Source organism: Lepisosteus platostomus, chromosome 4 (assembly GCF_059453375.1).
Source record: "Lepisosteus platostomus isolate fLepPlt1 chromosome 4, fLepPlt1.hap1, whole genome shotgun sequence".
Lineage (NCBI taxonomy): Eukaryota > Metazoa > Chordata > Actinopteri > Semionotiformes > Lepisosteidae > Lepisosteus > Lepisosteus platostomus.
In genome coordinates, this window is record NC_142614.1 from 14,845,863 (window position 1) to 14,872,806 (window position 26,944).

A 26,944-nucleotide genomic window follows, 5' to 3' on the forward strand; every position below is an offset into this window, starting at 1 on the left:
GTTATATGATAATTTACTCAGAGATTAAATCATCTTGATAATAAAACATTTATCACCTGGCTGCAGGCCTGTTTCTCTTTTGCTGCTCGCTTACGAAAAGCAGTCTTGTGGAACCTCATTCAGACAGTTGCAATACAGCTATCAAGATAATCAACTCCATCGTCTGCCCTTTGGGATCTAGCAGTCCTCTTTTTGTGGCCCACTTCTTTAGTGGCTTGACAGCATATTATTTTAAATCGAGCAGCAGACAATCAGTCAGGCTTTTCTGTCTTGCTGTCCACTCTGCATCTAGCACCGGTTCCTGGAGATCAGAAGGACAGTCACATTGTGGGGGCTTCTGTTCTGTGCTGAGAACCTGTTTTATTAGATACTCATGTCTGTAGACATGAGGTCAGTGGTTAGTTTTCCGTGGGGAAATCAACAAATTATGAAAATCGATTGATCATGTTGCTTTAAGACTTAAGTTTGAACTTTTTAAGAATTACTTTTGAATCATCTCAATCTGGGATTCATAAGATTCAGAAGTACTGTACCACCAAAAGCTTTTCTATTTTGGCTTACACGAGAAAAAATCCAATGTTACAGTGACCACATATTTCACATGGCTGCCATATTGAGAACAATATATTAAGAGAAAAAAAAAAGAAAATACCCTGAACACCCACCACTAAAAAACAGGCAGACTATTCTAAGCTGTAATACTCACAGTTTTCCATTTTATGCAGTTCTACAGACCTATATGAAATCTGATTGATGGCACAATAATGGATGGATGCCCCTCAGATGTTAGCACTTATTTAATAAATATGGATGAATAGACTTGGGTTAAAAGTCACGCACAGGCTCTGGGAGCATAGAAAAAGAAAGGTCTGCAGGAAATTCTCAATGACCTGCTACACGGAAAAGAAGGATGAATCGGCCCTATTAGCCAGGAAAGTAAATGATCCGACTAGTCAAACAGATTGAGTTATTTACGCTTTATTTTCTGGTCAATTTGGGGGCAATTTTTTTTAGGAACCCAAGAAATCAGAGGCTGTTCTCCAAGAGCCACTGTCAGACAGTCCCTGACATGGGATACAATGGGAGATACATTACTTCTGCTTTCCATGTGTAAACCTCCTAAGGATGTGAGTTATTACTACTCTTTCAAGGTGAAGTGTACAATTGCCAAATCGAACAGGGAGAGATAAGATTTCTTATTTTATAAAGAGGTAACTTCAGTGCTATTCTTTACTTGTTTATTGTAGAACATAGTGCCACAGAGTAATTGATTTCATTTCTCTAACAAAATATTGAGTATAAAAGAAAGTCCTGACATTTGAAGTGCAATATTAATCCATATTTTTTTCCATGTGCAAATTTAGCAAGTAAGTTGAGCCACAGGCAGGTGTTGACAGTTTAGCAGCTGCTGAAATCACAGATTTTCAAAGGCAGGAGTGTTGAACCTGGGCAGAGCTGTAACAACAGTTTAGGAAACATTTTTGTTTCCCATCCTGCTCTGCTTATGGTGAGAGGTTATCGCCGTTTTGTAAAATAAAGTCCAAATGCTAAGCTCTGGGCAGCACAGTCGAAGTCACGGTACCCTTGTGGGTCATACCCAGTCAGACTGTGGACTAGGACTGCTGCCTCTGGCACATTTTCCTCTGCCCGTGACACACAGCCCGACCCACCATCAAACCTAACATGCTGTTCTTCAAAACTTCTTTCACGCTGTCATACAAAACGTCTCCCTAGTCCCTTATGTAAGTTCTTCCAATGGGACACTAGACCTGCCATGACTATAGGGTTGTTTGAGCTGTGCTGGGAGATCCCACATTCCCTTCCCACCATAACTGGATCCCCTCCTGACTTGACAGTATTCATGAGGACCCCAGTACAGCTGGGATCTGTGGTGCCAGAGCGGGGTCGCTACTGATGTTGTTAATGTGGTTAAATCCTGTTTGTGTGGAAATTTTGCTGTAGTTGTCAGGCTTGATTGAAGGGATCAATTGGTAGAAACACAAAAAAGATACCACGGAAGGCAATCTTGGGGGACGGGAGGTTTGGATATGTTGTATTGTTTTTCCTTGTTTTTAGAAAATTTTAAATTTCTACAGTTGAAACAGAACCACACTATGCTGCTGGAGAACACCTGACATGCAGGAGATGGGTCCATTCCTGAAAAACCATTGGAGTGACCTGTGTATTAATTAACACTATGAACCCTGCTCACATGTACAGTACAATTTGACTGCTTTACACCCTCTTGTAAGCATAACTCTGGAGATACATTGTAATAAGAAGCTGCACAATCCAACCTTAGAACACCTTAGAAAATTCTTTAAAAAGCAAAAGACAGTGGCACATCTTTTCATTGAAAGTTTGTTTCTTACTTTTAGTACAAAAAAACAAATGACTGTGCTTTTGAATGAATATCATGTGTTTCATGACCAAAGTCTACCAATAACATCACATGCAACTTCATCTTATGATGACTCCTGTCTGGGAAGGAACAATGAGAATGTGACCTTCAGCCCTTGAACATGCTACCAATACGAAATGGTACTAAAACAATGTCCACATCACAAGAAGCAATGTACTGTATCTTCTCCCCTGTGACAAAAGCACTGAGTTTAAAAATCTGGGGCAGGACCATATTTTGAAATGAATATAACCTTTAAGGTTAGTGCTGTTATGTAGAATTATAATACAAACCCCTCAAAAACAGTGCAAATAATCATCTACAGTACCTCTCTATGACAATGACACAGGGAACCTAATTCACTGTAACATACTTTTGTATGCACTGGAAAAAAAGGGGAAAGGATTGCAAGTTCTGTTGCAACTTTGCAAAGCAGAAAAAATATTTAAAAATCTAATCTGACCTAACTAAAGTCTTACAAAGACATTTGGCACATGTGACATAATTTTGAGAAAACAAGTGTTAAGTGTGATCAATTAGCTGCTAGCACTACTTCAGATGAATCAATTAGCTGCTACAAACTAAATGAGTGAGATGAACCAAATGCCCTCTTTTCTGCAAACATTCTGATGTTTGTCTTTCTGGAGCAGACTAATCACTGTTTTTCTCTCAAGTTCCTGATCACATTAAATCTCTAATATATCTTGAATATTTTAAGATATGATATATCTATACATGGAATCTGAATAACTGACTGCACAACCAACAGCAAAACTTCTAAATTATATTTGTAGAGGGAGGTGCTATTGTTCACCCTTTCATCAAAAAATATTTGACACTCATCAGAGCCAATCTGTATATGACATACTGTAGAAAAGTGTCACAGTGAAATGCATTTCTTTCCCATATTAAACTAGCATTTCATGCACTACACTCAGTATGTGTTATGTAGTCTGTGGGACTTGATGAGATTTATATTATACAAACAGTAAAAGGAAATGCTAATGCACAAAGAGAAAGCAGATGGGATTCAGCAGTCTGAAGACTGTAATACTCAGCACTTAACTGTACACAAGAGATGGGCCCGGATCCACATTAATGATGAACTAACAAGATGTGGCTACCCTGACTCTGAATATGTCAACTGGCATTGCACTCACCCTGTCTTTAAAACTTCCAGATAACAGAATGAAGTAAGATATTTCATCTTCAGACCAACCAGCTAATTATGATAACAGCTATAAGTAAACACTGCAGCCAATCTCTTAGGGCTTTCCAAGCGTAGAGACATCTGGACTAGAGTTTGGCAATAATGGAATATATAATCGCAAAGATGGCGTTCATTCATTGATCAAAACTGAAAAAAAAATTCTAGGAAGAATATTCTTTAAAAATGCTTTTAATCAAAAGATAATTAATATGAAAGATATTTCAGTGGTTAAAAAATAACACTGAGTTCAAGATCTTTAATTACACAAGCACTGCACAAAACCTGCTGTCTGAATGTCTGTCTCTTGTTTCAGAGTTCCTCAGGATAGTCAGCAAAGGCACAAGTTTTCCTTGATATGGTAATTTTACTGAGCACAAATACATCACAAATACAATGTGTTCAAACAGTAAATGTATTTTACTGACTTTTATTAAAACTTCAATTAATAAATAAGCAAGATGAAGAGAAGTGAAAAGAAATCCCATGTCCAAACAAGAAAATGCATTGGGGTGATTATTTCAGCAAACAAAGAGATACCAGTAATGCTTGTAATTAATTTCTAATTATCTCATTTCAATTGCAGAGATCATTTTAGATTAAAAGATGAATGGCACTGCATACAAATCCTATTAGGCAAAAGGATGGAGATAGCCGCAAATGTAAATAGGTTGGTGGAGCTCGGAATAGCAATAAGGACTTTTATAGATGCATTGGTACTCACATCATGGCTGATGATTTCCGTCTGTGTAGATTTGTCAGTTCTTTGGGAGAGGTGTTTTTGCAAACTCTGGGCTTTTTCCTGAGGAAAGAAAACATGTTCAATAGCTGAATTAATAACTTGGCAAAGTTAAGCAACATAAAGTTCAAAGTTGAGAGACACCTTTCCTTTACTGACAAACCCCATGAAAATACGAGACTATCTTCTGCAGAGGAAAATGAAAAATAAAACACCGATTTAAATTATTCAACACTACCCCACTACCCTGTCTGAGCGTGATGTTACGAAGAGGCAGTGACATGCCTGTAGAAAACAACAGAGCTCACAATCCATTTTTTTAGCTGCTAGTTACTCGTTAAATAACAAAGGGGTGGAAGTGCTCATGTGGTACAAAATGCATGCTTATGAGTTCGCAAGTGGAAAGGCAGCTTGTGCGGGCAACAAAATCACGTAGGTTTGCTGGTTTCAATCCCCATGACACAAAAGAGAGAGGAAACCCACTGCCGAAAGAGAGCAGGTTGGTATGGTAGTTTGCACCCCTGCAGAACTTTGAATCCAATATGAATTGATTCTTAATTGCTGAAGTAACCTAGATGTTGCAAAACCCTTTGTTTATTAAGAGATATGAGGATTAGACTGAACAAAGATATGCAATGGCCTGGAGTCCAGGTAGCAAGTTTGACTACTTCTACTAGAATGAAGCTGAAGTGACTGCTGTGTGGGTACCCAGGACCAGGACTGGGAATCCCTTGGGTTGATGCCTATACTCACATTGACCAGCACCATCAGCCATCTGGAAGTGGCCATAATGAAGAAACAGCCCTGTGGCCTCTGACAGTCAAGGCCAGATGCATTGTGGACATACCAGGGACATATAACTTATTGTACATACAGTATGAACACAGGACTTTTTCATGTAATCTAAATGTGTTTTGTGAACTTTCAAGGCAGAAAATTATATTATAATTATTAAATTATACTGTAGCTTTAAGTAACTGTAAACTATCTAATATTTGTCATCAACAGTTAAGGGAATAACTGCCTAAAATGCTTAAAATAATCATACTGCACAAATACTACTATCTGGATGTCTATCTCCTGTATAAAATGAAATCAGCAATGTGTGCACAACAGAAGAAGTGGTTGTCATGGGAGATTCCAATTTTCCCCAGACAGATAGGGAATAAAAGTTAAGGACATCAGTAACAGAAAGGGGTATTTTACTAATTAGTTATTCTTCTCAAACAATCAAGACAAATTATATAAATTAGAGAAAAGAGTTGAACAGTTAGGGCACATGGTCATAACATGGTTTGCATTTGTATAGTTTGAAACTGAAATTGTGCACTTGAGAAGTAATGTCTGTGAAGCATGCGTCGTCCACGCCATCCAGTGCCTTATTTCTGTCATTTGCACTGTGACCCAAGTGTGAAAAGAATAGATATTAGAGTGCATTTTGGATGATGCATGTAATGCTTTCATTGTAACAAGAGCTTTGAGGAAGATGAGGGGATAGTGGAGCCTAAAACAAGAAAATGATTTGCACACTTATTTAGATATACTGTATATACAATTTTCTTTTCTACTCTTCTTCATTTTGTTTGAAAGTAAAAAGGACAGAAATCTGATGCACAGTGAAATTCCATGTCCAAGCCAAAAGGAATCTCACATTAAAGTAAGAAACAGTTGCAGTTTGGGTCAATGATGAAAATCCACAAAATAGAAAAACAGTGAAGAGATAAACCAACTTGTCAATGTGAAATCAGCATGCAATTGACTTTATCGCCTGTGTATTTCATTGTTCAGTTTGAACCACGAAGTCCTGAAATTAGTCTACAGCCCACGGCAAGAACTGCTGGTCAGAAGGTCAATAAATTATGTTCAAATGAATTAGTAAAGTATGCTTTTACGGCTTGGGAGAGAAAAGAAAATGTCTACAAAAACATCCTGCAGAACAGGTGAGATTTCATGTCAGCTTTAACTTCTTCTTTCATCCAATAAAAAACTGTAAATGTATATAGTATTATCCAATAATATCATTCACACCAAATCAATGTGCTTCCATTACGCAATTCTATGGATCATTATAAATATAACAAATCTGACCACACATTCCAAATACCGTATACATGCTGAATACTAACATTCCACTTAAACTGCTCATTTCCATGGTGTATTTGGAATGTTAGTACTGTCCTGAAATCATTACTCCTTAGCCATATCACCCACTGAGTTTGTAAAAGTAATAAACACATTTTGTCAGGGATGGATGGGCATCAAACCCAGTATGTATCCTGCTTCGAGGTTATTGTCTGCTAGGCTAGAGTCTAGCTCACTACCACGTTCTGTTGGTTAAGTGGTTACTGAACAATTAAGTTAGTTCAACTAGACATGCTTTACAATGAAATATCTAAGTTTATTGAATGCTACAGAATTGCAGTTAAAGTTTCAAATGACCAATTACACTTACATACTTTAAAGGTTTATTTTGTTACAGGGTTCTCCATGGACCTCTACTACTGCATGTATTAAAACACTTTTATTCAATTAATATGGCAAACAGTATTGAGCCATTGGTCTTGTAAAATAATAAATATACAGTATTTGATTGAGTAAATATACTGGATATACCAAACAGCAGATATTGAAATGAATAAATAAACATCTTCCAGCCAAATATTCACTTTCATCTTCTCATTATGTTCCCATTCATCACTCAAGTTTAGAATCTCTATTGAAAATCCATCACATTTGTTATACTTCTGTGGGTTTACATTATATTATAAATTGACACCATCAGACTAATAAGGTATAAATGCTTGAGATTTGCTTGTTTTATATGACTGGATGTAATCTGTATGAAAATTTGTAGATTGTAGCATTTTTCTCCTTTATATGAAGTCATTAAATTGGGGAGAGATGAAAAGCACTGATTCTATTAAAACTAGGTTTTGGAAACAGCTTCCTTCTGCAGCAAATTGCAGAACACATCAATATTGACAATATTAATTGCTTTTGAGAACTACAGTAAGAGCTTTGGAATGCCAATATGACATCTGTTTTGCCCTCGATCAACATACAGCTGTGACGCATAAGCCTGTATCTTAAATGCAGTCTGTCTAATTTCTTAAATCTGGTTCTCTCTTATCTCCTGTCTCTCTCACAGGCTAGACTCCTGAGTCTTTGGATCTACTGTATAATATCTCTCTGGGGCTCTTAATCTGCAAGCAGAGAGCTCATTTTAATTTTTGTGCTTAAGTGACCCAGATCTAGTTTGGATTTCAGTCTCGCAACCCGTCCTATGTTTCTGAGAACGCAGCGGAGAACTGGAACTAAAAGATTGTCTTTTTAGGCACTCATTGAGCTACTCAGAAACCCCAGCAGATGGCACCTTAAGAAATAACGTTGTTTTGGGGTATGCAGATCAAGTCTTAAAACCCTTATATAATACTGTAATCTTACAAGTAGAATTTGAGGTAGGAAAAAAGGAACGGAATGTATTTTATTTTTGAAATTATTGAAGTGAATTCACTGGCTTCATTACTGACGGAGTAAAAACTGGAGGACAAGCATCCCAGACCAACATTTAAAAAGTAATGTTTTCACAAATTATATGCTTATCCAGATGTACGGTATTTCCACCGAATACAGTGATGTAATATAATTCACATTACCTTGACAATTTCATTACACTCTACATTTTGACCCATATTAAAACAGCACTCCAATCTGCCAAAAGCAAATTTCAGATTTATTAACTGATGGTCAGTTTATGTTTGCTCCTAGCTTTGTTAACAAGAACAGTGGTGATTAATCTGATTTTGGAGTTTGCAATTAGCAGGCATTTGTATTTAATACAGGTCATTACTGACTAGACCACCTAGACACAGCTTGTCATTTAGATAGGCTGTCTCAAAAGAATGTCTCAATGCATTCCACAAGAAGTGCCTACCGATTTCCCATCTTACAATTTTCCATCTCATGTCCCCTGGTCCAATTTTCACTGCTGGCTCTTAGTAAGCCCACTGGGTTAACTTTGTCTGTACCTTTGAGAATTTGGAAAAATAGAAGGATAAAAGATCAATGATAAAGCAGTTACAGAAAATGAATCACTGGATAAACACCTTATCTTAAAAGCAGAGTAGCAGGGCTTTCAGACAGTGTTCAGATTTATCCCTGAGAAATAAAACACAGCACTTTGTTGAAAAATAAAACTTTTTTCCACACTTGGCCAATGTTGAATGTCACATCTATTTCTCAGATATTCTGATTCATAATTAGACAGGGTCACGATGTATAGGTGAACCTCAGTAGAGCCTCTTAAAGCCTCCATTTTTTCTCATTACAATTCTTGCTTGAGGAATAGCACTGAACAGTGGTTAGCAAATGCACACCTCCACAAAACATACTGTAGCAACAAATATTTAACAAGCATGTCACAGAAACAAGGTGTGAACCTAACTTTCAAACAGAAGCAAAAAATGGCAAACAAATAAATTTTAATCAAAGGAGATGCAATGCATTCCCGGCGGACAGCAAGAAAGGGTCGATAAAATAGAGCATGAAGAGGAAGCTAGTGCAGCACAACACATCTGCATTATGCTTTGCTGCTCTTTCTCATATAGTGTACATCAATGAGATAGTCAGAGTCCAGAATCCATCAGGTTTTCTACATCTCTTTAAGTTAGAAACAGCTTGGCCCCAAGCAAAAGGGTCACATTCGTCCTAAGGTTTAATTGTTTCCCGTTTATCCTTAATCTACAACCGTGTGATGTCAACAATTTTTCAGTGATACAGTATATCATTAGGTGGGGTGGCAATTACTATACTGCAGCTACAGCAAAATAAATGTTTCAAAGATCTAGGCTGCATCTTGGAATGGGCAGAGACAAATAATTCACTGTAAACAAGGATACAGATTCACCAAATGGTTTAAAAAATATTAAAAAACAGACATGGGAACAAATCCCAGACTGAAAGCTAGGCCACACAAAGAAACACATTTCCCTACTACAGAGAAGCAGGATCCATCATGATGTACTGTAGCTTACTGAGATCATTTTGATCAATGAGCTACAAGGAATTACTGCAAATGAGCTCAACAGGCAAGACGTCTTTCTCAAGTTTTTAACCAATCTTAGGTTATTAAACGTACTGCACGATATTTCTTCAAATATAATCAGGTGAATACTCTTTACTAAAAACAGAACTATGCATATCTTTAGAAATACATTTTTATGTAGTGTAATTTTTTATAGCTATACCTTACTATTCTTTCAATTCACATTGACAATACAGAGAACTCCTAGATAACTCCAGTTCCTATTTCCTTCAGGAAATTAGATGAGTGACAAGTTGTGTGTCCATCAGTGTGCTGTTTTTGGTTGAGCCCCACATGTTGTCTGTAATACCAGCTCTACATCGTGAGCACTTTCTTTCCCAAACACGTGATACTTTGTGCCATGCCAACATATTTCTCTGCATTTCAAGTAGCTGATTCTAGAAAGCCGGCGATGATATTAAATGACTTTCTGAATGTTGCCGAGAAAAAATCAAAACACAAAATGCTGTAGCTGTATTTTTTTCTTTCTTTGTTTTCCTAGATGATGCAAAGTCCCTGCAGTCCCCTGCTGCTAGGCAAGGGTAAAATGTCAATACCTCAGCATGGGTGGCTGCTTTTACACATAAACCATACACAGTAAGCTTCCAAGTTTAAAAAAGGTTGAGGTAATATAATACTACTCATCTCATATTCATCATCCTCTGACCCTCCTATCACTAGATTCACGCTGAAACACACAGGCCCTCTTATTCTTTTCAAATAAGAATAATCAATCGATGTTCCTGTGTACACTTCTGAGCATTTCTTTTCTTAGGCAACATCGCTAGACAAGACGTTTTTACAATAAATAACGCTTAGCTGTATCTGAATTTTTCTCATCTCCCTAAGAGCAAAGGACTCTTGCACACACATGCACACAAACTCTTTACCTTTCTCAGATCTTTCTTTACTGCCCTCAAACGACACTGGAGAGCTGATCCCTGCATGATCTGCTAACCACTGTGAAACTCACACCCTGTTCCCTGTCCCAATTTTCCTCAATTAATTAGTTCTCATTATCATGATCAATCCAACAAATGAGCCCCATAATTTAGAGAATAAATCTTTCGCTGTCATCAGAAACTGCACCCTGTGATTTTAAAGCAGCCGCCATTAAGCTGCTGCTAAAGAAAGCTACAGTGGATGAAAGCAATCTATAAAATTGCTGCTCACAATTTTTAAAAAGCGGTTGATTTGGCCAGGAGACAGAGCTGTGAAGCTTTTTCACAGGAAAAAAAAAAACAAGTGGCATAGAGGAGTGTTCATCTGTCTCTAATTTAAGTCAAAATATTTTTAAAATGTTCCTGATCTTTATGGTGCACGGCAAGTCATATTAACTTCAGCACTGAGCTTTTCTTACTCAAAAAAGGTGGAAACCTGATACTAATGAAGTTCTAACTAAACACATTCTGAAGCAGCTTTTAAAAATATTGTTTGTCCACTTATAGACAGGACAGCGACAACAAGACCTTCACAGCACTGGTAACTCGTCACAGTGAGATGACAGTGTTAATTATTCATTATAATCATGAGTAATTTTTTCCTGATGATTTGCCTCTGCTTTGACAATACTGTAACTCATAATCAATAATGCCAGTGAAGCCCTTGTCAATCAAACTGATTACAGTTCCCAGGGGAGGAAGTAACACTGACAGGTATACATTCTTGACATCAGGAAGTTTGGTCTCTTTAGGATTCACGTGTGTAATAAGAGAAGTACATGGATGGACATCTGGTTCCATTTAATTTGAAACATCTACAGTAACTCCATACCTCACTCAACAACAAACCTCAAACCCATTTTAAGATAGAGCCATCCCATTGAGCAGAGACAAGAAACCTCTAGCAAACACAGAGCCAAGGGAAGTGAATGCTTGGAGTTTGCAGTAGTTACATGGATTTGATCAAGCCCTTTCTCAAGTGAGCGGGAATTCAGACCAATGGTATACATGGCTAATGAAGAGAAAATGTTCTGATTTTATTAATTAGTCAGCTAGCTGGTGCTTTTTTTCCAAAGCGACTCAAAGAGACTTAAGGGGAATAGCTGCTGTGTTAGAGTCACTGACAGTAAGATTTCTTGAGTACTTTAAGACAATGCTCCTTTAACTGCATTTAAATTCTTTTGGTTAGGCTGCGGTTTGTTTTAAGTCTAAGGGATCAGAACAGTGCCTTTCTGACAATTATTCAGAGTCCCTTCATCCAAAAAGACACATGGAGGGGAAAGGGTTTTTTATTATTTTAATTAAGAATGATTTCAGAGTGTTCATTTTTTTTCCTCACGTTGAAAGGAAATCATTAAAACCAAAGTACACAATTTAAAAAAACCTTTTAGTGCTCCTTTGTATTTTCCCTTAAATGTGTGCTTTGGGGGCTTGCTGCTGCCATCTACTGGAAAAGAGGTGTACTTCATTTATGCTTCAACAACAAGTTCAATATCAGTTTCGAAGAGGGTTTGAAGATGAAGGAGAGATTCTTTAGACTGAGCAACACATATTGTTAGCAATAGTGGACAAGGCTGCAGAAAGCCACTTCTTGAGTTTCACTTTAGAGATCAGAAAAAGAAAAGCCGATTTATGTAAACCACACCCAGAAACCCAGGAAATGTCCAAGCAAGAATCATTAACTTTTATTTCTGTTTCTGTCATTCGGTACAAGCCAACAACAGATGTGCAGGAAATGTTCCCCATCACCAAGGAGCAAGCAGCAGGAAGACAGAGAAAGTAGCCAGTCATTTCTGGTATTGGGACATCATCTTATTTCTAAAGGGCAAAACTGTCCATACATTGGTGCAATAATATGAACATTAACCTATTCTATGACATCCCTGGGTTATTTACTGTGAAGAAAGGCTCTATGACTTTTGTTTTTGCTCTGGAGCTGTGGTCTGGCGTATGTGCTTTTTCATTCTAAGATACTTGTTACAGACAATGATTCATAGGATTCTCTCATAAACAGCCTAATCTCCAATGGATATTTTCAGGCTGCTCTTCTCTATTGGCAAAATTCAGACATCTCATTGAAAATTTCTGAACACACAAAGTAGTTTAGATGAAATTTAAACAAAGAGCATTTTAAAAGACTTCCCCTTTATTCTAATCTGGGGAGCTCCTGACACTTTGATATGTTCCTGTCACTTTTTTCCTTAAAAACCCAAAGTCATGTTACTTGGTACTCAATAAAATGTTTATATGTTGGTGTGTTTTACAGTATATCGGTAACTCAGCCATCGGGCAGAAACCTAGAGTTTTCAGAGGAAAAAAGGGAGCTGTACAGCCAAACTGTTAGTTGAAAAGGCAGCAGGCAGGCCACTGTGCATAATTAATACTGATCACGAGACCTGCAGATGACTCTGTGTATGAAGTCCATGTTATGAGATCTCTCCTGAAACGGATTTCAACTTTGGACACCCAAAGAGACTGTTTTCAACACACTGCAACAACGTAAATTAATTGGTAACAGAACTGCAGGTGAGACCAATTCATTTTCACTGAGGAATGCCAAAGAGACATTTCCTTTTTAATGTTAAAATATAAAAGAATCCTGAACTGCCAGCACCTTGGATCACAAAACTGCAAGGAATTGGCAACCTGAGGACAGAAAAACATTGCACCTAATCAGACTATGTATCTCTGTATCAGGGTGTTAAAGAGAGAATGCTCATTAAAATCTTTCAGTTTTCACACAGACACTACCACTCCAGAAATCCATACTCTTATCCCCCACATTACAGAAGACTTTGTAAATGTGGGCAGATCATGATTTCATAGTTTTTAGTTGTGTAGGATGAGAAAAACCTGCTCTAAATTGTCATCGGAGATGTTCTTTTGGTGTAGCTGGTATATAAAGTCTGTAGATACTGTTGGTACTCTGACCAACTTGAGAAAGCTTCAAGCTTCTAGACATCTGCCATGTTAGAAGCTCAACGTCACACTACTGTCCTATATAGGTCTCTAGCTGAAAATAAAACCAGGGCTGCTGTCAAATATGAAGTGGTTCTTCATATTCATAACAATAAACGCTGGATACATCTGACAAAACTAATCATGCATGGACTCTAAAGCCTGCAATCAGATTAATTCAGCACTGTCTATTTTGGGAGTCCAACAGCTTCATATTGCTACCCCTTGCTATGACAAAAATTGAAGAATGCACCACAGTGTTTGATTTGGCCATCTGACTGTGAAGTAAAAGAAAAGATAGACCCCTTTCTCAGCGGATCCAAGGGGATTTGCTTTATTATACAAACCTACACAGCCAGTTTCCATATTATTTTTAATCAGGTAATTGCAACTCCTCGTAAGCATTCAGAACCATAGAGAAGAGGGACAGCTCCCCATTTTATTTCTTCAACTGTTTTTCTTATTCAGAAATACGCACTCTCAGAAAATTAGTGCTTTTGCATTTTTACCATCAAAAAAATAACACAAATATCATGAAATTGTAAGGCAATCAACACATACGTCGTAATATGATACAAGCTTACATACACAGCCTAAAAAATCTCCAGGGGATCCATTAATTGCTAGCATATGAACTGCCGTCAAGGTTTTATTTTTAAAAAATCTTTTTTTTTTTCTTTTGACCAGTATTCTGCACTCCGGTGAACCCACAGCTGAAAGCCAAGTACATATCAACAGTTCCATTGACCTTATTTCCGGATTAAACAGCAAATCCAAGGGCAGCAGAGACTCAGCCTACAGGAGACATCCCTGACAGTGCAGATGGTGAAGTGTTTGCCCACAGTGAGTCTCGAGACGCTGCTCACAGCGGGGCCTCCAGGCAGGTAGCAGGCACATGGTTGCTGTAATGTACTCATTCCTGAAAACTCATTATGTATATTAAAATGTCAGCTTAATGCCAATTAAAGCTGCGTGATTGGACACATGCCCACCCCAGAAACCACAGTAGTTTCTAAAACATCAGGAGACCTGAAAGTAACCACTACAGGAGCTCCTACCTTTGGACAAAACACACTTTGCAGAAAAGGCATTACCAACTCCCTCACCTAGCTTTCCTGTAAAATGAACAGGATTCACTTTGGAGCAAAAATGTTTTGTAGAGGATTTCTGATTGCATTATGAAGACATTATCAAAATACTGAAGCCAGTCTAGGTGCAGTCATTGTGCACATTACTTTTTTTAACTAGTGTGATCCACAGATTTATGGTTAACAGCGGGATATGAGAGTACTGTCTGACCCAAGGATCCAAATTCCCACTCCCCTTTCCCGACCTCCTTGCTCATTTTGGATTATTTGGGCAATGGCAATGACTCAGTTTGCAAAACTTCTCTCCAGGAGAGCAGCTGGGCTGCCCAATGGAGGATGGAAGAAGCCTCCAAAGGCCGCTGACAGAAGAGTCATCCATACAAATAGAAACACAGAAGACTTTCCGCACGATGGAGAAGATCACAGAGGTCACTCAATGCCCCAGTGAAATTGATGGACAAGCTGCACTCCATTCATCACAGACAATGGTGTGAACACGTCCCATCTGACAGACCTACAGAATGACTGTTTTGTTGGTAGCAAATAAACGCACTATAATTGTCTAAGGAAAGATGGCCCTTTGTTATCAGAATACACTTGTGTGACCAAGACAGATGGTCAGCAATAAAATAAATACATCAAATTCCTTTCCGATCATCAAATCATGTCATCGATGACATGACATTATGGAACAAGCCGAGGTTAATTGCAGGTTGAGAAGTAGGAAGAAGAGAAGTCACAAAGTCTGGACTTTGGAGCCTCTTCTGGGTGAATAAGACTCCGTCTGATGGAAGTCGATGAGGCTCCAAGCTGAAATGTTGTGTTTTTTCTTTCATTTGAAATCCCGGCATAAAATTGACTTCTGCTTTTTCATTTAAAGCTCCCCTCTCGCACCTCTACACAGTAGAAAATATTCACGTCAGTGTTGTTCTGAAATAAAAGAAGCCAGTGCTCTAGGCATTTGATTTAGATAGAGTGTGCACTAAACCTCCTATAGTGTTAGCAGCACAGTGCTCATATTTGGCTATAAAATTCAGTAATGATGCCACAAGATCAGTCTTTTGTTCCCTTAAATTAAAAATGCATTACAAATGCATTACCCAAAGATATTTTTAATGTCTTGTTGACTTTTTAAAACAATTTAATCTTTTTTTTTAAAAATCATTTGACATGCAACCATGCCAATTATTAAGTTGACAAAACTGCATGAAGTACATTAAATCGTACTGTAAAAGAGCACTAAATCTTTATAATTATTTCCATGAAAATATGTATCGCTCCCAGTAACAACCAGTTAAGAACGTTTTTCAGAACTGGACAGGTAAAGCAGAATGAAATGAATACCCTTGTTTCTTGCCTTCCTTATGGTCCCTTGTATACAAAACATGCTTCAACGGTCACGTTTTTTCCAACCTTTAACTAAGTATGAGTTTTAAAATGAATACTCCTTGCACAGTTATGCAGTGTTAAAGACATTTATTTATTTTTTATCAATCCAGGTGGCCTGCCAGTATATTAAAAATAACTCATAATTTGAGGACACAAGTGGAAACTACAAGAAGCACATTAGTACTACAAACAGGAGACATTTCTTTGCCCAAAGGGTTGTGTCGATACCCAGGCTTTCAAGAAACAGCTGGATGAGATCCTTGGATCAATTAGTCACTAACTACCTAATAGGACAGATAGGCTGAACGGCTTCCTCTCATTTGAAACTTTTCTTATGTTGTATTTTCAAAAAGATCACTGGAGAGTGGGGTGGAATGAGTATGTATTTGAAGAAACTACAAATTATTGCTTTAAAATAATGAATAGAAAACTCTAAATAATATCCACATCTCAAGAGCCTTTGTGTTATGAAACATGAGCCTTAAGAGACAAAAGTGCTCTCGACTACAAATGTTCTGTATGTGAGAGTGGTAGTAATAACTACAGTGCTAAGCTACTAATTTTTATCCTCAGAGCACATCAGGAAACTCCTATAGGAGAAGGTTTGTCTTGGCAGTTTTGAGTGAGTGACCATCTCCTTCAATGTTTAGAAACTTAGAGTCTTTTTGATCTCAGTATAAATGAGATAAAACTGTGATATGGATGGGCTGTGGGAGTCAGGAATAAGCCAACCCCGCCATGTTGTTGAAGACAATACCTCGACTTCTTTCAAGAAAATACAGGATAAGATCCTTAGATCAATTAACTACCAAATAGGTAGGGTGGGCTTCCCATCTGTAACCATTATTATGTTCTTATGCGATATGTGTAAGTGATAGGTAAACTAACACATTCCTTTTTTCAGAAAAGGACATATGAGGATGTCATATTTTGTGTCCTTGTTTATTGAAATGAAGGAGCATTTCTTCTTGTTGGAGAAATTCAAAATGGACCTGAATGATAGACTAGAAGGATTTCTAAATTATTCTTACAACACACAACTAATGCTTTATAAATAACCCTCAATGTATCTCTGTTATAAGTTTAAATATTCCAATTGCCCCTTTTCCAGAATGTTTTACTCATAAAACTATATTTTTAAGCCTAAATAATGGATTTCTCATAAAATCTATGAACAGATGCACAGGAGGTCTGAAACCTTGGAGTGAAGTACTAAACCAAGTACAAGCTTACACCACCGTTGAATGTTATCTGAAGTTACAACTTCAAAATAACAGCTTATGTGAACTATGTACGTGTATATTGTGACACTTTTAAAACGACAAGTGTAATTTCATCTTGCGAAGCACCAGAACATCACCATGAGGGAAGTAGAAGCATTTTATGTTCCCTTCAATTATCAACAAACACTTTCAATAAAAAGTAATACTGGATAGCTCTGCGATAGCAGCTGGAGCTAATATTCTAAATTACACCGGCAAAGTCAAAGGAAAATATTAAAGATTATATCTCACAAGCTTTTATTTCCCTCTGAGCTGCTGGAGCAGTGCAGAAATCTAAAGCAAATCCTTGTGGCATTTTAAGGGACACTGTCACTTCTGCACACCACATCCGTCTGACTCTGCTGGCTTCACGACTATGATAAGCTTTTCACTAAAATCCAGGCAATTAATTCCGACAGTTACAATATCAAGTTTTCTTGTAACACTAAAGTAGATAAAATCCTTGTCCTTTGCAACCATAAGGTTTGCTACTGTTGTGTCAAGGACCAAAACAGTGTCTGTACTTACAAATGTCTATGTATGTGTCAGTGATCACTTATAAGATCCTGGAGCAACACATTTCTCATGAAATGGGAAGAGATTATGGAAACTCCTAATAGTCATTGTCAGTTTCACATCATCAGTAATAAACAGGCTTCTGTTTCTAACATACCACATTTAGAACAAACTTTAAAACACAGACGTACACCACAAGTCTTTTTAAACAATGTGAATTTCTGACAACAGCGACAGCTGAAAGTACTGTATCACAGGGCCTATTCATGAGGAATAAGCAAGATGCAGCTTCGCTTCCAAATTAGAAAGAAGACTGCCTGATATCCATGGAAGGGGCTGCTCCGTACTCACGATGCCTCAATGCCAGGCCACTTATCCCAACCATGATTTCCGCCCCGGAGCCGAACATTCCGGACTTAACCGTATGGAAATGGGACAGGAGGGTGGGACAGTCTTGACTATCAATAACACAACAAGGCCAACTGAATCGCTCAGCTGTCTCTGACCACTGTGGAATGTGATAGTTCACCTCAGACTAAGGCATTTTCATTAATCCTTTAAGCACGTCATCACTGTCTTCAATTAACCGCAGGCCGTTCCAACATTGGAAGGCTAAGTGGAGAGACAGGGTCACGGAAGGTAAAAACCCTCCAGGGCTCCTTGATTTCCTTGCTTATTTGTCTCTGCCTTTAGACCAGTAACCAACGCTCATTAAGCAGTCTACAGTCCTCTTGTATCACAGTGATGCTTATTAATAATGAAAGAAGGCAAAACAGTTGAGTGGCACTGCACAAACAAGATCCATTTTGTTTGTTTTGTGGTGCTATGTGATAGATGGAGCAATAGCATGGAGGTTTCTGTGCATTGATAATAAGTGTCTGGTTGATCTAATTGGATTGTTTTCAAATGGGCACAATTGCCTCATTAAAACTTGAGTCTGTTTCCTTTTTTGTGTGTATATATTTATATTTTATTAGATGTAGTATATTTATTACAGGAAAGTAGACATACAGTGAGCAGGGAAACAGGCAACACACAGCACAAGGGCTTTAACTTGGATATTGCTGTGTGTTTTTGACAGATATATTAAGCCCCTCATACAATGAGTTTTATATCATTTGGCTGGGCCGCTAAGTTTGCGACTGAGAAGTGTTGGATTCTAACAGGGAGTATGCAGATGGATGTTTTCAACAATGAATGGAATTAGGAAGCCATGAAAAACCTGGGAAGATTGTACACTATAGACAGGATCATGCGGAGATACATTGGGAATGCTGGCAACATCTTCATTGTGGATTGGATGAGTAACTGGATAACAGCAGGTACCCCCACATCACCCTCCAATCCATCAGTATCCAACCCCACCACACGGATGTGTAGTCTACTGTATAGACAGCAGCTGCCTTCATCTCATTGCTTAAACTGCAGGCCAGAATAAATCAGAGCCTGAGTTAAGATGATCATCCTCTATTCTGCTTTCTCACAAAGTCTTTCCTGGGAATAGCATCAGTGCTGAGTTTTGTGATGTTTCAGATTATGGCAAGGTTTTATCACCATGTCACGATAACATTTTAATTAGCCAAACGCTAAGTGATATGTTGTCTTCAAATTCATTCAGTATTGACTCCGACTTCTTACCAGCTCATTCCGAAGCCTGGAGATCAGTTCATCTTTTTCCTTCAGCTGAAGCAGCAGTGAGGGGCTGTCATCTTTCCAGGCATCCTGCAAAATACAGCAGGAATGTTAAAACAAAACACTGAATCTCAAGAATTAATAAAGACTTATCACAAACAAAAGGTTTTAAAGGGAGTGCTCGAAATCACCAGGCGCACAGTCATTTTGTATAAAACACATTACTGGAACTGTCTGATTATGTGAACACTACTAATGCAAACAGGCTGATTTTGTGTTTGTGGCACGCATATCAGAAAGCAATTTACAAACAGATTCTGTGCATCTTTCATTTTTATTCTATTTTCAATTATCTACAGCAGAGATCCTTAACATTCCAGACAGCAGAAGGTGTTATCTTCACCCAAACACTTAAAAAAGATTGTCCAAACAATTCACAGACCAGACGGAAAACTAAATGCTTGTTCTTCACTGCAAGTTAGTGGACTGCAGATTCTTTGCAATGCAGAATTGTAATGTCACAGAGGAGCCAATCTGATGTGAAAAGAGGACATGACACTTCTATAAATTACAAATGAAAGAAGATAAAATACTGTATAGAATAAGTCACACTTTAACATCCACCTACATTACTAAGAAGCAAATGTGATGGTAGCATATAATATATGTGTTTCTGTAACATAATTCTACAGAAAGGAATAAAACAGTACCTCAATAGGCCTTATTTCACTCTTCACTATACAATTACCACTGAGACTACACTGGCCCAGAGTCCCACATTTAATTCAAGAAGACTGCGCTGAATTGGATCATATATAAAGGCAAAAAATTGACTTACAATTCCCTGATCTGGCAGTCTTCTGTAGGTAAAGGAAGCTTTGTTACAAGCATTTTATATCAATATTTAAGGGCCACATGTTTTTGTTACAAACCTACAAAGCAGTAAAAAAAAAACTAATACCAAAAGCTCTAATAACGCTGAACAGACAGGACTGCCCTGGTTGCATGGTTCGAACCAGCTAAGAATGACTGGCACGTTAGCAAGATGGACCAGAAAGCAGAACGTTTTAACTTCACCCAAACACCAACTCCTTCATGGTGAAAATGGAACAGAAATGTAAAATACTATAACCATGTAACAATCACAGACACATGCCTTCCTGTTCACCTGGCATTTATAGGACCTGTTATAGGACCTGCAGATCTGCTTGCCCTTGTCAGTGCCAATTAGAGAATCTGACAACAGCTCTGTATTAGTGTTTGCTACATGGAGATGTATACATTGAGAAACAAGGAAAGACAAGGCCAGATACACAGGGAAACACACAAACAACAATAAGCATAAAAAAATCAGCAAAAATCAGATGAGAAGAGATGTTTGGCTTAATTAGATCATTAACTTTGAGATACGGGATCAAGACCCGGCTGAAGGCAAAGGCGCAGGATACAGAGTAAGAATGAAGACACAAAGAAAAAAAACTGCTTTCAAGTCAATATTTCAGCATGAAGAGGTTTTTTAACTGTTTGAAGCAAAGTACAAGGATTTGTAGTTCAAACACTGCAAATGATATCTGACTATGATCCTTAAAGAACCTAGACACAATCAAGGAATCAACCCAGGTATTTCCTGGAGGCTGTCAGTCAAAAAGCACCCACCCAGCAAGATTAAGATTAAGTCCTGAGAGGGTATAACATAATACACACTACATAAATGCAAAAATAGGAAGTCTAATTCACACCAACCTTCACTCCCATCACACAGGAAAATCCAATTATTGGGAGTTCGAAGTTATTAAAAATAAATTGTTCTAAGCTGTGCTTTGTTTAAGTAAAGAAAGTAAAAGGAATGGCCTCTTTTTGACAGATATCTTAACAGATGATGACCAAGAAGAACAGAGCCAGTTTATTGACCAAACTGAACAATGCCATGGGGTATTTCATTGACCAAACAAAACAGAGACATTGGAATCTTTAATGATCAAACAGAACAGTGGCATAGAATCTTTAATGATCTAACAGAACAGTGGCATGGAATCTTTAATCATTTAACAGAACAGTGGCATGGAATCTTTAATGCCCAAGTAAAGCCATTTACTAGAGCACAGTGCCTGCCATTACGATACTGAAGCACTGAACTGGAAATTCTGATTCAAAGAGCAGAGCACCTCCTACTGGTTTACCAGCACCACATACAAATAGTTGTTTTTTCTGCATGTCTTCCACACCAGTACTGACCAGGCCCAACCATTCTTAGCTTCTGAGATCTGAAAAGATCTAGGAAGGGTAAGAAGTGCTAACGAGATTGTCAATTACAGTATGTTAATGATGTTTTAGGAAATGTGTTAATGTGTATATCACCTCAGTTGAAACTTACAGTAAATGAATAAGCACAATATCACACCAACAGCTTATATCATGTAATTAACAAAGTATCTTCAAATATTTAGTTTACAGTATATTCAAATATTTATTGTTTTCCTCTTGCTCAGATTGTCAGCAAAGTTAACAGATTTTCACTTTCTGTTAAGGCTGACACATACTGTATGCAAACAAATCCTTTTTATCTTTTAAATGACAGCTTATAAAAAATCCAATAACTAGTACAGGTAAATTCCAGCAGGAGCTGATGAATAAATAGAAAATCAAGCAGCAATGCTTGTCAAACAAGTCATTATCATCAAACAGCAAAATGTCTTGTCTTGTTGTAAATGTTCTCTGCAGTACTGTATGTGGGAAACCTGATTTACTGGAAATTGACATTGTACAATGTGCTTTCCTCATATCTGAGTGAGATTATAGCCATGAGTCAGGTTGAATAGTTACTGGCTACTGTAAAAAAATTGACAGGGAAAAAAAGGAAAAATAATCAGTGAGTCTAAATCTCTTAGAGTAGAGAAAACAACCTCATAATCCAAAAGAAGGGTGAGATGAGACCATGAGATGCCTTTCTGTGAAAACTGTGCATCCAGAATAAGGTCTTACCCATCTTCACATGACATATTAATGTAAATACCGAATCAAATTACCTGACTGCTTCATCAAATAATTCAACCCTTTCTAATTGGCTTCTATACTACTGTATATCTGGCTCATCTGGCCTACAGTTGAGAGATACAAGCTTTCTATGTATAATCTACTGTTTCTCCAGCAGTGTACTGTGGCACAATGGTGTGCATTCAGATATTAGTAGGTGTGTTTGACTCACACATAACAAAAAAAGAAAGCATTAAATGAATAAGAGATTCACTAAAATATAGTTTTGAGGATTGACCAAAGTGCTGCGAGTTTGGTGTGCACACACAAGACAGAGGCCATGCTAGAAGACCGTTCACACAGGAATCTCATGAGCTATGAGTTTTCTCAATTTGACGGACATAACAAAAACTGAAAGCATCTGAGTGCAGCTGAATTAGAGCTTAGTATTTGCACCGTTACTATTACAAAACACTAAACACCCATGTGTGTTTTAAAATTCTTAGTATCTTTCCATAGTCTGTCATACTGGTCTTCACACAGATTCATTGAAGTGATGATTCCACATGCAGTAGCTTTTATCTTTCGCTGTCCTGACAAATGTAACGCCCAGTTTTAAAGGGACACGAGGTGATTTGCGATGGTCATCAAGCAAATCTGACAAGCAATGACCTTCAAGCACCGTAAATGCATGAAAAAGAATGGTAACAGTACAAACTAGTCATTGCCTTTTTCAACGGGCATGTTGTGGTCGTATGCTGTAATCTTGCTGGTTTGAAACTATTTTAAAGAACGACACTCAGACATGATGTTCACAAAATAGGAAACAGATTGAGCTTTACAGCCAATGTCATTTCAACTGAGTTATGAGAAGCATGCTTAGCAATCTGCTAAGAACAAAGAAACCTTGTTAGAAGGAAGGTTTAAATGAGAACCTAAAGAGGGACACTTCAAAAATTCCCTCTGTACAATTTCTCCTTTAGAACAGATTCCACATTTCTCTACCTCATCTGCTAAAGTTACATGAAAAATCTCAAAATTAAACAAAATATCTGTATGAGACCCCAGAGAATATGATATATATGCCATTTCATTAAATGATAAAAACCATTCCCTAAGAAAAAAAACTTAATTATAGATTAACAACACCCTAGTTATTCTGGCTCAGCCTGTGGTTTTGATGAAAATACTCTTTAAAGCTTGCAATATAAAGTAGATGGGGTAGCCTGAGGTCTAAGGCCTAACGTCATTTTTGGTATGCATGAGATTCTGTTTGATGTAAATGGGTAATGAACAAAATTCTCAAAAAACAAATCAGAGATAGACTCACTGCAGTTATATGGGATATTATAATTAAAACAATTAGCAGTCTAAAATGGAAGACTGCCATTGACAAAAAACATTTCCCTTTTTTGCCAATACAATTTGGGTTTATTGCCTCTATTATCAGGCATTCAATTGAACTCATCATTTTAGGAAATAAATTGCAAGGAATTCCCAATAAATGTGCTGCAGTAATAAGTTAAACTGTGGAAGCAGAAGCAGAGCACCACAAGGCTTGTTAATAAACAATCTTCCAACTTTCTATGCTGAACACAGTGCAAAAAGTTCAGGTGGGTAGCTGCGTCAGCATGCATAGGATGCAAAGGAACAAGTAATTGGTTTATTCCATGCTGAAAAGAGAATCTTTTCAGCATGGAATAAACCAATTACCATGCAAAAAGGCCTGAAATAAAACATATCTTCAAGTTTCTGTATCAGCTTCCAAGTTACTCTTTTTTATGTGTGCTAATCTCACTGGCAGCAGGTCAGAAAGGTATCTACCACCCAACATATCTCAGGCCAACAAAACCATTATGAGAACATCTCCCTGCAAGCTCTGAGGACTTCAGAAAAACCCTGAGAAGCACTGGCACTGGCATGCTGCCTCCTCAACTCATTTTCTCATCTGTAGCTCTTAGGGATTTTTAAACAAGATTGTATGGCACAGATAACACTTCAAAAACTTTGCTACCAAAATGTTGCCAAGAAATTTGAATTTAGTTTTCCCTTTGTTTTGCACTGCATTCACTTAGCTAAGATTACAGTTTTACTCATTAAAACCATGCCCTGATTTCACTGGAGTTGATCTCTCTGTTTGTACCATGGGTATAACACAATTTATACAAGGGTATGAACACACACCTATAGAAGGTTAGCCATAGGATTGAAAAAAGGACATTACAGATAGGTGTGAAAGGACCACTGGGATCATCTGGCTCACTGGTTTCTGAAAACATAAAGGAGTTACTTGGAGTACACTATCAAATCAGTTCTCACAACATGCTTTGATCAGAATGCATATTTGAGATTAACAGTAGTGTTAGACAAAGCAGTAGCAAACAACATTTACCTAAAAGAAAACCCTGGGCAATCTATCCTTTTTCTATCCACAGCTAGACTACCTCAACAGGAAACAATGTTAAATAAACTACTGCAGTCAGAGAGGGGGTACTAGGGCACACAGCTTACACACTCCTGCCAGGCTGCAGTCAGGAGAAATTGACCGTTCGCAGCAGGCTAGGAATACACAACAGCAGGTCAGCAAAGCAAAACCATGAGCACAGCTGTAGGTACATACCGAAACCCGATAGGAATATACTAAAAGAAAAGTTTTGTGCGAAGTCTTTAAAAAAAATAAGCAGTCGTAAAGATCTACTGTCAACAGGCACCAAATGCCTTCCTACTACCAAAGCCACTTTGCGCAAATGTCACTGCTTTGCAATATCCTATTAAAGCACTATAAATTTCTCTGAACTTTTTTCCAAACTGGGCTCTGGTGAAGAAGACTTCCCTCTGAGGTCTGGATGACTGAAGTGCTGTGAATCACAGTTGACAGGAGTCTTTATTGTGCTGTTGGAGTCAAGTTGCTTATAAAAGCCAATCCAGTGACTCACATTCCCCCTGGAATTCACAGCCCCCAAACCATAAAGCTCACTGCTGTAACCCAACATTGTCTTTTTAAACTTTTCCTCCTCCTAAATAATAAAGGTGGAGTGGTGCAATAAGAGATCACCAGTACAATACACACCTTCACACAATGTATTCATGTCGTGAGAACTGCAGTCATTTTGTATCAATACCACTCACATTTAACTGTTAATCAAAAAAGAAATAAACTACTCATGTGAAACAGACCGAAAAACATAAAAGTATGTCTACTGAAATGTAAAATAAGAAACAGATTTTGAATTGTTCTTCGTGAGTTTGATCTGTTTAATAAGAAAAAAATAATTTCCGCTTATAGATTAATGAAATATAGGAAGCATACCATTGGTACTTATCATTTCAGACTCATATGCAAAAGTCATTTACTGTATATACCAGATACAAAACACAGCTTTGTTTGTTAAGTTTCTCACTTGGGATTTGTCACTTCTTAAAAATTACTTCCTCTGCCAGAATGACATTTATTTTCACAGACAACTTGATATAGAAAATGTAACAGCACATTTCTGTACCAAAATTGATGTAGAGACAATTTAACTCTTAACAATCATAGCTACACATATCAAATAAGTGATTGTCCTAAATTCACATACTGTAGAAGAAAGTATTTCAAAATGCAGAACCACAGATGTTGAATTGGAAGAAGAATGATAAAGGTACAGGGATTATGGTCATTTTGTAACTTGAAACAAAAATGAGCAATGGTTGGTTCTTACAGGCTGCTCTCTGTACTGAGCCTCCCTTCCCCACTGTCCTACATAGACTACTGATTTCAAGATTTTAGAGCAAAGCCTTTGTTGCTAGATAACTTGAGTCCCCAGTCATTACTGAGGCCTGTTTCATTTGAAAGCCAGAAACTCCTGCGAAACTTTACCATTTTATCCTCAAATCTGAATCCTGTCCTTGATGCACATTGCCTGCATCATTTATCAGACATGTCTCTGACAGCTATTGTCATCGTTGCCCCATGACAGTGTCTGTTCTAATTAAGCATCATTCTCATAATAACCAGGTACAAGGGCATATTAAAGCAAAGCCAGTGGCAAAATCAGTGTAAACAAGTACAGTAGATTTAACTTAGCAGGGCATTCTACAACATCACTGTGTTGCCTTTCTTCTTGAGAGGCACTTTCATGGAGATTGCTGGTAATCTAGCTTCATCAAGTCTGCTCGACCAAAAAAGAAAAGACAAAAGTGTCCCATTAATTTGGTGTTAGTACAGAACCCACAAGCTCCATCCAAGAATTATGTGAGTTCACAAACAAATAAATAAAGGTACAGACCACAGGGGGGCACTACATTCTGTTAGAAAAGAGGCAACTGAAACAAGCTTTGAACTACTGCTACCAGCCTCTGAAGCTCACTGATTTCACCAGCAATATCTGTAGCAACAGCTGTAATAAGACTGCTGGAATGGACACTGATGCAAGCATTTGATCATTTGTAGCTACATGAATCCCAACAGCATTAGGTCAGCTGCGTCCAAGGGCACACACATGATAATAACTTTGAATGCCTTTTGTGTGTTCTGGATAATTCGTTCTCAAGTGTTGGACCTGTTCAATACTCTCAGCTCTCTTATGGCAGGTCTTTACTAGGTTTTTGATGTCAATGTTAAGTTTTGGGGGATACATTTTCCATTGTATTACACTGGTCCTGCGAGACATCATCAAATGTCAGCCTCTTCAGTTCTTTCTGCTCCAGCTTCGAGAAGATGTCAATGGTCTGGTCAGAATGTAACTACAGCAATATTTTTTTAGAAATTGT

General features: G+C 37.8%; 1 protein-coding gene across 7 annotated transcripts in view; it reads right to left on the bottom strand.

The window, feature by feature from the left end:
• The window catches only part of ccser1 (coiled-coil serine-rich protein 1), a 265,676-nt gene that overhangs the window by 138,085 nt on the left and 100,647 nt on the right, over window positions 1-26,944 (bottom strand). For all 7 annotated transcript variants that reach the window (XM_088628646.1, XM_088628645.1, XM_088628648.1 and 4 more), the window contains exons 8-9: window positions 19,223-19,306; window positions 4,333-4,410 (exon numbers count right to left, since the gene is read on the bottom strand). In XM_088628646.1, the coding sequence (XP_088484772.1) occupies window positions 4,333-4,410; window positions 19,223-19,306 (162 nt within the window). The remainder of the gene's footprint in view (window positions 1-4,332; window positions 4,411-19,222; window positions 19,307-26,944) is intronic.